The 13,362-nt window shown below is 37.4% G+C and overlaps 1 protein-coding gene across 1 annotated transcript; it reads left to right on the top strand.

Moving 5' to 3' along the window:
* Positions 1–32: 32 nt before the first annotated feature.
* Positions 33–12,843, top strand: pias4a (protein inhibitor of activated STAT, 4a). Its single transcript, NM_213403.2, is given in 11 exon segments — positions 33–77; positions 1,885–2,266; positions 2,367–2,451; positions 5,431–5,472; positions 5,562–5,652; positions 5,812–5,940; positions 6,030–6,135; positions 7,605–7,678; positions 7,769–7,929; positions 8,028–8,179; positions 10,448–12,843. Coding segments are annotated over 11 exon segments (1,518 nt in total). The 5' UTR covers positions 33–50; the 3' UTR covers positions 10,717–12,843.
* Positions 12,844–13,362: the final 519 nt, after the last annotated feature.

Below are 13,362 nucleotides of genomic sequence, written 5' to 3'. Positions count from 1 at the left end.
GGCTCACCGCTGCCTTTCGCTTCAGGCTCTCGCGGGGCTGCTGTGCGAAGATGGCGGCCGAACTGGTAGAAGCGATGGTGAGTAGAAGAGATTTGTAAAAATAGTGGTATTACAAGCAGCCAGGTGATCCAAAGGCGGTGGTTACGGAAGCAACACGAGTTTAGTTTCATACTGTGGTGTTTTATGCCCACACAGGACAAGTGACAGTCTGTAAAGTGTGTTGGCAATTAGTGTGTATGTGAATGGCTGTCTCTCAAAAGCCAGTGAAGTGTCTGTATAGCCAGCATATTTGGCACGTTTTAATGTTCGGTACATTTTTTTAAACCTTCTGAACGTATATTTGATGTTTTAAAAACAGTCAGGATAGACAGCCCACTGGGCTTTTTAGACACCGCTAGTGTGTCTGTGCGCGCGCGCGGGGGCGCGCTGCCTGTGAAAATGAATGATTGAGTCTGCACAATGCAATACAAAACAAAACCGACTATGCTGGTCATAAACAAAACCAACCTGCATTAATTCAGTGTAGCTGTAACACACCCTCGTTTGCAACTAATTTGCAGTATTGCATGTCAATGTGTAGATTTGTTGTCACATGCAGTACTGATCCATGTGGGCTGCTTGACAATATGTATGTCTTCTCATTTGTGCAGTAACTTACTGCAGGACATCAAGCACTTGCGTTCACGCTTGCATCCAATACTCTTTTATGAATATATTTAGATTTTTTTGGATAACCTAATTGGTGTGACTTGTTTTGCAGAGCTGATTTCTGTGTAATGTTTATATGGGGGCATCATTGGCCTGTATTGGTTCAGTCAGGGTAAACATGAGGTTGATGTTTAGACGTAGTTTAGACAGACATTGGCAAGTCAAGACGATGTTTGTTTTATAAACGACTTTTAGAGAAGTAATAAAGTTTTGTTAAATATAACAAATGTAATATGTAAACATGCTGTATGGGGAAAAACAAGAGAATGATCTAAGGTTACATTTTAACATGCATTGAGATTCTAGTGTTGTTGTTGTTGTTGTTGTTCACACTTTGCAGCCCCTTCACACAACATTTCTTTTTATAGCCTTAACACATTGGTGTTTTATAAATAAATGGCAAAACACAAAGTTTTTAGTCACAAACTGCATTGTGTATTTTACAGCAAAATTATCATTAACATAACATTAACAACATAATTTAACAGTTTTGTGATACTGCGATTAAACATTTAAATCTGGATAAATTGCTGCCTCTGTATCTTTTACAAATAATGAGCAGAATCACTTGCACCCAGTGCAATACATTCGTGTCAAAGATTTTTTTAATACTATAATCATTTTACTACATTCCACTACAGAGAATAAACAGATAAATGTCCAGCCACATAAAACTGTGACTTAATTATAGCAGAATATTTAGCAGAAAACAGAATTTCTCTGAACTCTTTTGTTAGATGGTGTTTAATGTAAATCTTGAAATATTTAGACTGAACTTTAACAACAAACTGTTAAACTCAATTTGAACAAGACCAGCCCAAAACGAACAGTGTTTTCACGTTTAAAATAGTAAGGTGTTAACATTAAAGCTCTACAGTGTAAAGCATTATATAGATAAGCATAACGTGACTTGAAGTCTCTGAAGTGCAAATATCCACACCAGCATCATCAGATTCAATGTGTTCTTATATTGGTCTGAATAGACAATTCACGTTTTTAATATTCGAGGTGACTAGACCACCACTCAAGGGCATTGTTGTTGTTTTTGTGTAATTGAACCCTCAGCCTTTTGAATCACAACCCAGATTTCAAACTCTGTGCTGTGTTTTTGATGCTAGTCCTAACTATTCATAATACATTTCTTTTCTGATTCCTCTTGTTTATGTTTTCCCTCAGAATATGGTGAAGAGTTTTCGGGTGTCTGATCTGCAGACTCTACTGGCCTCGATGGGCCGCAGTAAAAGTGGTTTAAAGCAAGATTTAGTGGGAAGAGCTCTTCGTCTTGTGCAGACCGAATACAGTCCAGAGTTGCTAAAAAACGTCCGGCAGCTCTATGAGACGCGCTTCCCCAAAGCCTCAGCCTGGCTGGCTGCCCGACGCCCAGAGACCGTGGCTGTAAACTACCCTGCTCTCAACTCTTCGCCCAGAGGCACGGGCCAGGGTACAGACTACCTCAACGGGATCCCCAAACCAGCCCCACCTCCTGCAGCCGAAGTCAAACTGGTGCCCCTGCCATTCTACCACAACCTAGAAACATTGCTGCCACCCACAGAACTCGGTGAGTCCAATTAGCATGCAGATATAATCGGATGATTATAAAAGGTTCATCAAGTTGATGGGGATGTCAATATCAATTTTTGTTTCTTGTTTTTTCCCAGTTGCTCAGAATAGCGAGAAGCTGCAAGAGAGTCAGTGTGTTTTTGATTTAACACCAAACCAAGTGGATCAGATCCGGAACTCTAGGTAAGAAAATGCAGTCATCTTGTGGCCTGATGATAGCTGCTAATAGTACCGGAATCGAGGTGTAATGTTAATATGCACATAATAAAATTTAATGGTGGAAAATTAGTAGGCTTTAGTGGATTGAATGGATGTAACGCCCAACATCACGTTTCAACAATTACTTTCATAAATCCATTATTCTGGCTACCTTTATAATTACTCATTATGACTCAGTAATAATCATGCAACAAGATGGTTTAATGCAAAAAAGTTTTTTTTCCAAAAGTTATGCAATTTATATTTTTAATAAGTGCTAGTGAAATGCATTAAAAATTATAAAGGTAGATAGATATCATGTATATGCCCTGTGTGAAAAAGTGTTTACCCCTTTTAAAACATAATAACTTAACATGAATAGAAGTAGACCAAAAGATCATCAAAAGCTAGACATCATGCAGAAATTCAAAAAACAAATGAGTAAGAAAATGGAGATCTATAAGCCTGGAAAAGGTTATGAAGGCATTTCTAAGGCTTTGGGACTACATTGAACCACAGTGAATCTGCAAATGGCAAAAACATGAAACAGAGGAGAATCTTCTCAGGAGTGTACGGCAGACCAAAATTACCCCAATAGCACAGAGATAATCAAGAGGTCACAAAAGATCCCATAACAATATCCAAAGAACTGCTGGCCTCAGATAGTGTTCATGACTCCACCATAAGAAAGAGATTTGGCAAAAATAGTTTGCACGGTTAAATTCCAATATGAAAACCACTGCTAAACAAAAACATCATAAAGGCTTGTCTTAGTTTTGCCAGAAAACATCTTCATTATCTCCTAAACTTCTGGGAAAATACTTTATGGATTTAAGAGACAAAAGTTGAAATTTTTTAGGAATGTTTGTCACATTATGTGTATCATAAAAGTAACAACGCAATTCAGAAAAAGCACAACTGTAAAATGTGGTGGCTGTGTGATTGTCTGGGCCTATTTAGATGCTTCAGGTCCTGGAAGACTTCCTGTAATAATGATCCAAAGTACACCAGCAAGTCCACTTCTGAATGGCTGAATGAATAACAAAAAGACTTTGGGTTGGCCTAGTCAAAGTCTTGACCTAGGGCTGCTTGATTTTAGGGAAAATCATAATTACGATTATTTTGGTCATAATTGTAATCACAATTATTTAAAACAATTATCAGTTTAAGTCAAAATTATTTGCCCTCCTGTGAATTTTATTTTGAATGAATATTTCAGAAAATATGTTTAACAGAGCAAGGAATTTTAACAGTATTACCTTTTAATATTTTTTTTCGTCTGGAGAAAGGCTTATTTGTTTTATTTTAGCTTGAATAAAAGCAGGTTTAAATATTATTTAACCTATGTTAAGGTCAATATTATTAGCCCCCTTAAGCAATATATATTTTTGATTGTCTGCAGAAGAAACTGTTATACAATGACTTGCCTAATTACCCTAATTAAGTCTTTGAATTACATTTTGAATCTAAATGCTTGTATTTTGAAAAATATCCAATAAAATTTAATGTACTGTCATCAGAGCAAAGATAAAATAAATTGGTCATTAGAAATGAGTTATTTAAACTATTATGTTTAGAAATGGGTTTTAAAAAAAGGATTTTCTTTCCATTTAACAAAAATTGGGGGGAAAGGGTCGCTAATAATTCAGGTGGGCTAATAATTCTGACTTCAACTTTAACTTTCCTCTCTGCTAGGAAAGAATAATAAAAAAAAAAATACAATTGAATAAAAATATGAAACAATCTGTGCTTTAAGCATCTTCAGTCAGAAAAACACTTTAGCTACAAAAGTCCTTCAGTCAAGAGCAGTGAGTGATTATCTCCTTTTGTTGTTTGATTAATAATGATAAAAACAGGCGGCAGCAGGAATATTGCTCGCTGTAACTTTAATGGTTTCTCTTTCACTTGTCTTTTGATTCTTAACTCGTTTGTTTATTACACAAATGAGGGTTAATGTGAATAATCACTAAACACCGCGTTTTGACACCTAGTTGACCATTGAAAGCGCTCTCGTTAAGATGATTTTAGATGTGTGCGCTCTGCTCTTCTCAGTGTGCAAATGCTGACCGATGCGGTCTCGTTCGCGCTTTTAAAAACATGATTCGAATGTATGTCAGTGAACGATGTTAATGCGCGTTAAAAAAAAAAAAGTCATGTAATTTTATTACAAGAGATCATGTGATGATAAAAATGTGTGAATGAACAAACCAGCAGGCTGAGCACATTGTAAAACATCTGAACTGTTGTTTTGGTCATGCAAATGTTAACTTAAAGCACATGCTTTTAGTCATTTTCATGTAAAGCTGAGCTTTGCAGAGCAACAAATGTATACAACTGAAAACGGGGCGGCATATGATGCAACAATTGTTCATCTCGATTAATGTTTTTTTCATAATCATAATCGTAACCGGCTTTTCGATTAATTGCACAGCCCTATCCTGACCTGAATTCAATTGAGATGCTGTGGCATGATTTTTAAAAAGGCGGTTCATGCTCAAACCTTTCGAATATGGCTATATTACTGCTATTCTGTTAAGATGAGCAGGCCAGATTTCCTCCTCAGCACTCTTAACAGGTTATCAACAATGCCTAATTGCAGTTGTTGCTGCCAATTTATTAGGTTCATGAGGCAAACGCTTTTTTCACACAGGGCTATGTAATTTTATATTTAGTTTTCCCTATAATAATTATTGAAAACCTTCATTTGTTTGTTATCTTTGTGTAAAATTTAAGTTTAATCAAACACAAGTGTGACAAACATGCAAAGAAATCAGTAAGGGGAAAACACTTTCACACCACTCTATATGCACATTTTGGGATATTGAATTACAAATAAACTAATTGAGCAAGCATGCAAATTCTTCATTTGTAAATAAATTAATGTGCACTTTATGTAATAAGGAATTGTGTATTTATGACAAATGAAAACACGTTTGCACTCAACCATTTGTTTTATGTGTACAGTGAACTACGGCCAGGGATGAAATCAGTTCAGGTCGTTCTCAGGTAAATAATTTGGCAAAATCCTACCGGTAAATCAACTTTTAGTGTCAGAGGCATTTACTGCACACTAACATGCTCTTTTCTTCTCCCAGAATTTGCTACACAGACTCTATCGGCGTTCAGGAGGACCAGTATCCTCCCAATATTGCTGTGAAAGTGAATCAGTCCTACTGTCATGTACCGGTAAGTGTTGTGAATCTGATTAGGCTGTAAGAGAGAGGAATGTTTTACAGATTTGGATGATCGTAAATCTGAACTCTTTATATAAATAACTTTTGTTTTTAGCATTTCTCATAATCGCATTCAAAATGTTTTGCTGTAAATGTGTTTATTTTGGTTCAGGGTTACTATCCCTCTAATAAACCGGGTGTGGAGCCGCGGCGGCCCTGTCGACCTGTCAACATCACACCCTGGTTACACCTCTCCACAGTCACTAACAGAGTTACCATCACATGGGGAAACTTTGGGAAGGTATGAAGATGTGTTGATTATTCACATTTGTGTTTAGATGCTTGCGCTGTTGCTGACTGTGGTGTTTTTATTGTTTTGTTTTTTTGAAGCGATACTCAGTGGCAGTGTACCTAGTGAGAGTGTTCACATCTGGAGAGCTCTTCAACCAGCTGAAGCATTGTTCAGTGGAAAATCCTGATCGTTGTCGTGAAAGAAGTATGTTTTATTGCCTTGATATAATATATTGTTTCATCATCAGAGGTTAAATAAGAGTTACAATTTTTTTAGAACTCAAACACCTATCTATTGCACCTTTGGACAGACACTTAATGTTATTAATCTATTAAATGATTTTTAGGTTAACAAGTCTTAAGGTGTTTTGTCTTTAATCTAATTCCAACATTTTTCTTTAACTTCGATTTATTGGAATATAGTGGCATAAATGTCATTTTTGAAACTTGTTTTTATGACAGATTGAAACATGGATTACATAAAAACTTTGCTAACAGGTTTAGTAAAGGATAAATTAATATAAAGGTTAAATGGATAGTTCACCTCAGAATGAAATTGTCATTTTCAGGAAATCTTCTTTTGTGTTGAACAGAAGAAAGTCTTGAAGATTTAAAACCACAAGAGGGAGGGTAATTGATGTCGTAATTTTTATTTTAGGGTGAACTATCTTGTAAATCTAGAGCAAATATTCGTATTAATACTATTATTAGACTGCTGAATTAACAGACTTTTTTTTTCTATCCAACAAATCAAAGCAAACAAAATCGTCACTTGCTGATTATCTGATGCCACATATCAACAGTAAAAATCGAACTTCCTGTGATAGGAGAAGCTGCGTGAATCTTTTCTTCATTAAATAAATGACTTGTGCCCCAGAAGGCAATCCTGACACACAGTGAACGTTCAGTGGCGTTTGAAGGCGTGAGACGCGGAGCACAGATGCTCTTGATTCTGGAGGTCATTAATAATATAATAACACCAATACTGAGATGCGTTTTTAGAATGACCAAAACAACAGTTCAGGTGTTTTACAATGTGCTCAGCCTGCTGGTTTGTCCATTCACACAATTTTATATTACATGATCTCTTGTAATAAAATTACATGACTTTTTTTTTTTTTTTTTATGCGCATGCTGAAATTTGTACCGTAAAAGTGTTTCCGTCGTAGTTTATGCGCATTTTTTCTTGTCGATTAAAAACTTTATCCTACTTGGTTATGCGCATATGTTTTTTTATGTGCATTTTCAAAATTGATAAGCATCTTGGCGTTTCCGTCAACTGTTTTTTTTTATGCGTATATCAAAAATGCGCATAAGAATAGGTGGATAGAAACAGCTAATGACTTGCCAGAGATCGTTATGCAGTGGTTGCTTTCTTTTCATAGTTGAAACGCATGAAGTAATTAGACTGGATGTTCATACATTGTTATTCTGTGCTATAGCCTGTAGTAAAAAGATGATGTAACCATGTTCACTTATTCTGTTTGAATTGAGGCAAACAAACATTTATCTGTTATGCTACATCAGGGAGTGTCAAAACGGTGTATTTCTTGACAAGATAGTCCAAATATTTTTATTTTGTATTTTCCCCTTTATAGAAAGCAACAAAATGCTAAGCTTTTTGTTATTATTGGGACAAAAAAATATTTAAACATGTTTCTTTTTTGTACACAGTTCAGGACAAGCTGCGCTTTGATCCTGAAAGTGAGATTGCCACTACAGGACTGCGAGTGTCCCTCATCTGCCCTGTAAGTGTCCTGCTGATGTTTTTTTTTTTTTTTTTTTTGGTACCAGTGTAAAAATCGACAGTAGTTCTAACAAATGTCTTTTCAAAACAGCTGGTGAAAATGAGACTTGGGGTGCCGTGTCGAGTGCTCACCTGCGCCCACCTGCAATGTTTTGACGCAGTCTTCTTTCTTCAAATGAACGAGAAAAAGCCCACGTGGACCTGCCCTGTATGTGACAAACCAGCTCCTTTTGAGCTCCTTACTATCGACGGGTAAATGCTCCAGCCGCTTGCATATAAAAATTATTTATTTATTTTTATTTACATATGTTTTATGATAGTAAAACTTACAGATTATGACCTTTATTCAGGTTACTGTCCGAGATTCTAAAAGAGACACCAGAGGATGTAGAGGAGATTGAATATTTGACTGACGGCTCATGGAGGCCAATCAGAGATGATAAAGAAAAGGAAAGAGAGCGAGAAAACAGCCGCACGCCTGACTATCCAGTGGTGGATATATGTAAGAAGGGTTTATTTCTTCTGAAGTGACAACATTTGCAATGGACCTTTTTGTACATTTAAAGTACCATATGTAAAAAAAACAGGATATGTGCACTTCTATAGGCATCAATAATTTAAAAAAAATAATAATTTGTGGTCATATTCATCTCATTATGACCATCATTTGACAATTGGAGGTCTTTGGAGATTTGCTGTTTAGGAAACTACATTACAATACTAAATCATGGGGAGTTTGAGGTCGTACTCACTATGTACAGTTGCCTTGAACCGGGCCAAAGCACACTTGTCCCCCCTCCTATCTCCCCTGACGGCCCGCACTCGCATTACATTCGGGCCTGGGCATGCTTGCGTCATCATTGCTGCGCTTTTCAGTAAACGCTCTTGCCCAGCACAGTGGAGATGTCTTTAGTTATTTCGTTTTAGTCGTTTGATATGCAGTGACTTGCTTTCAAATATTTCGCCGAACAGATCAGCCACTTTTGACGCTCATAAACAGTCATAAAGTCAGGAGGAGAATCAGGAGGTTTGCTAAAGGTGCGCAACTGTCGTGCTGTGAGGGGTTTGCATCTTTAATAATCTATGACAGTTTGCTTTCACTGAACAGAAGAGAGAATTATTAATTAATTCGTATGAAACAGTCCCTTAAAAGTCACCCCCTGCTTTCAGTTTCGGGCTTAGGCGCGTTTTGCACTCACGCAAAAGCGTACCGTGCCAAAGCCGAAGTGAACCGTGCTTCACATTTACAGCACCGTGCCAGAGCCCGATTCAGAGCACTCTCAAACGATCCGGGAAACAGGCAAGGTTCGGATACCATAGTGTAAGTAGGCCCTTAGGCATTGGTTTGCTAGTAATCATAATTTTTAAATCATAATTTTGCAAAAGAAAAGAACCTCACAATCAGGATTTCTGCTAAATCGTAAGGATGCATTTATAGGTACACTTTGCTCATTACGCTATATTTGGAAACGTATATGCATTTATAAAACTTTTTGGGATGAATTATCTATACATGTTAGGCTAAGAAAAAAACTAATTTATAGGGTTGTAATAAATCACAGTTGATCCGTGATCCATACGAATCACAACCCACAGTTTGGAACATACGTGACCCGCATATTAATAACTTTTTTTGAACTTGTAGGTTAATTCAACATTTATAACAATTGCAGAGAGATCACCTCCCGCGTCATTCAAATCATGTGTATAGAAGCATTTTGGCTTCCCTGAAAAATATAATGATGACGGAAAAAATTGTGGTGAGACCTACCAAAATACGTCTTAGGTTATTAATTAAAGGTGTTCTGTCACTGTTTAGCCTGCATTAATGCATTCAGTGCATGATTAAACATTAAAAAAAACTGATCTCAATTCAAACCTGCGCAACATGAATAAGTAATCGTGATTTGCGTATGTTTAATAATCTGTTGAAGTGCTGGGAGAACAGTTTATAGTTCAGATTTAAACACTGATGTTTATGGTAAAGAATAAAATCACAGTTTAATAGAACTTGACGCTGGTGAATGTTGTAGCAGTTGCATTGTTTAACCAATAGGTGGTGACAAACAACCATCAAAATGATGTCACTGAATAGGCTTTCAAAACTGATCCACCTTTAATCGAACATTAAGTTTTATGTGTGAAATGTTGAATCATTATTGAAACTAAATATATGTTGTACAAGATTTTAGATTTCTATATTTAGCATTATCAGCAACAGCAGCAGGTTCTTTCTTGATTTTTATTTTTATTAAAATTACAGGTTGTAAGTTCTGTTTGTTAAAACTAATGGTTTATGGAGTAGTAATATTGTATAAATGGAAAGCATATGATATTTGTCTCCTTCCTTATTTGCTGATCCAAAAAATGGTCCAAAAAAATCGTAGTGTGATCTGTGAGATTTGTGATCCGATACACCCCTACAAATTTGTAGGACAAGTCAAAACCATGAGACTTTTGATACTCGTGTGTTTTTTTTTTACAAATTGTAATACTGGTGTTTATTCACAATGGATAAGTGTGTGCACAGCAGGATATTTTGTGAGGGGGTAAGAAAAAATAGAAAGAAGGGCATGCGACATTGGAACCACACAAGCATGATTAAATGATTAAAGTCAGCATGAAACAAAAGTGTTATTTCATCCCAAAAGCAATGTGTGAGGGGAATAAAGATGTAATCTTCTCATGACTTAAATTACCCTGAAAATGTGTTTGAATTGGTCTATATCTCTATTTTTATGTGATCTAAACAACGTAACTTTCATTCAAGGTGTTCCTGAGGCGAACGGCCACTCCCCAGCACACAGCGGCACAAACCAGACCGGGAAGTCTGGATCGGGAGGTGCGTCGGCAGGAACCGGCAGCACCAGTGGGGGGTCAGGAGGCGGCACTGTGGTGGATTTGACTCTGGACGACTCGTCAGAAGAAGAAGGAGGCGGAGGAGCCGAGGACAGCGAGGAAACAGACGACAGCCAGGACAGCCCCGCTCCTAAACGGGGCAGATACGACTATGACAAAGACCTGGTCACCGCATACTGAGACCGGCGGGACACATAGACTCATTGGGGAGGGAGGGGGTTGTAGATGGTGGGATCTGAGCCTTGGAAATTCAAGAAACATGTCCCCATGTCCTCTCCTGAATGCATACACACTCATGCGCGCACACAAACATGCACACTCATGCGCTGCAGACCTCTGGAGCAGGCGGGCATTGCAATGACGAACTCTCAGATGCCCCGTAAAGCCATTCCCAATCATTCACTGCATCTTAATTCTGTATCCTCCCTTTAAAGGCCATGGAAGAGTTAACACCACCTTCAGTTCTGCTCTGTCATCAAACATTTCCTCTCCACTTTTGAGTTTCGACAGGTTTAACCATACTGGGCGTTTAAGATCTTGCCAGTTTTCGTTTTAAATGAAGCTGTTCAGGCATTGAGACGAGCCACAGTATCTAAAAAAAAAAAAAAAACTTCATTCCTTCAGTTGTGATCATAGAATCTACTCAGAGGCGCTTTCTGTTAGTCCTTCACATAAGATGTTTATATTAACTGTTCGGTGTGATTGGAGATATCACTGAAGAATTTCCATCTCTCTCACAATATTTTGTTTTTATTTGTCCACAAAAGTTGACAACCTACCTCAGTCTGACAGCGGACTTGACCAGAGGGTTATTGAAAGGGCGTTGAATCCCTTACATGATGATTTTTGGTTGTGTTTTGTTTTCGATCCCTTTGTTTTTCTTGTGCAGCAACACTGGAGAGGCATCAAGCATTGCTCATTGTTTTGTGCTTGCCCATTTAGGCATCATATTAAAAAGCTATTGACTCGAGCAACGAGTTTCTGGTCAAGTCTGTCGGTCAACTTGCGTGTACTGATTGGATGTAGTGCGCAAATCCAGAGGGAATGGAGTTTTGACATCAACGGTCATTGTGAGATGCTAGTCAGCGGGTAAATATTGTATGATAGCTAAGCTAATAATTATAATGTATCGTTTCTGATCATATATTAGGAAATCGCAGGTGTCAATTTAATTTTGTTGCTTTTATTTTTTTGTCGTTTTGGTCTGCAAAGTCAACGCAGACTAATAAATCAGGTTTAGGAGAGGACAAGGTGATGTTTTCTTCTTCTTCAAGACATGACTGTAGTAAATATTAGACCTGATCTTATCTGAAATTTATTTTAAATTTCGACTTGACAGTTTTCGCTTTTTATTTTAGACTAATGGCTGATTTGTTTGAGCCCGTTTTTATTGAGGTTACCCGTTCATTTTCAGCAGATGAAGAGGTGTTGAATTTTTTTTTTTCGCGAAATGTTTTGTGGGCTTCGCACAGCCACAGTTCTTAAATATGTCAGCATGTTGCTTTGGTAGAAAACGCTGTGTCCTCACACAGCCTGCTGGTGGACGCACACATTCAGCCATTTGCGGCAGTTTGAACGTAAGTGGGAGGCTTGGTCAGGACTATGCAGACTTGACCTAAACCTCGCAAGCATTAACTTGTGCTTAATGACCAAATACAAATGGCACATCCAGGAGGCTGATCTGCTGAGGATTCAGGGATGACGCGTTAGTTCTACTTGTCTTCATATTTTCTTCTCAGTCAACCCTGACAGGTTCTAGCATCGCGTACAATATTACCTTCACCATCAGGTCACGTAAAGCAGTCAAGGTCTCTGATCTGGAAATTTAAATGTACTTTCATGGCATAGGAAGCTCAATGATTTCTTCCCTTGTTCTTCAAAAAAATCTCTGCACTAAACCCACTGCAATTTTTTTAAAGTTTCTTCTTCAAACGAATCCTGAATTCTGACTTGAATACTCTGTACTGTATCCTATCTGTGTTTGGAAAGTCTCATCAGAAGAATACCGTCATGAAGGGTCAGTTTTAGGATTGTCTTTGGGTCGGCATGGTCTTCCATCCTTTTTTTTCATGATACGCCCAACTTTTTTCACCTTTTTGTTTTAAATGAATTATCTGCGCTGCTGTTAAGCAGCTTCATATTATAAGCCCTTCATGTAGTACATTCCTACAAATTTGACCAGTTTTGTGATTTTTCACATTTAAGGTAAGGAACTTAATAGACTTCCATCTTTAGATATTCTAGATCGTTCTATTAGAAAAATGTGGATAAAATGTACATTTGCTTACGATTAAAAGGTAAATAAAAGGTGATCGACGACAATATATTTCCAGCTCAGAGGAGAAAATGGCCTCTGTGTAGCCAGGTGAGGTTGAAGTGGGTTTTTTTTTTGGGAATGGAGGCATCCCCTCTTGTTACAGTGCTTAAGATAGCATGGGCAGTGGCTTGCAGTTCTTGATGTAAATGTTTTGTTTGTGTCTTTTTATATGTTCATATAAAAGCCAATAAAAATAATAATATTTTATCAAGTTTCCAATTGCCTCCAGTTGCTCCAGCAGGTGGGCACAAATGCATTGTTATTGGCAACTCTCAAACTTCATGAGGATAATGTAAATTGGTGACCTTCAACGATGTCCTCAGCTTTAGATTTGATAATACAGGAGCGGATCAGTTGTTCCTCTCTGAAGTGAAATCAAACTGTAAAAGCTCTAACACCTGTCAATTATTGTGTGCAATTAAACTGATTTAAAATAAATCTAGATTTTGTCTTTGCAGTGATTTTTAGATCTTGGATTTATTTCATTTATTTATTGAGGGAATATATCA

This window comes from Danio rerio, chromosome 22 (genome assembly GCF_052040795.2).
Source record: "Danio rerio strain M-AB ecotype USA chromosome 22, GRCz13ab, whole genome shotgun sequence".
NCBI classification, from domain to species: Eukaryota; Metazoa; Chordata; class Actinopteri; order Cypriniformes; family Danionidae; genus Danio; species Danio rerio.
The sequence above is the reverse complement of the archived record's forward strand: the minus strand, read 5'-3'. Positions and strand labels throughout refer to the sequence as shown.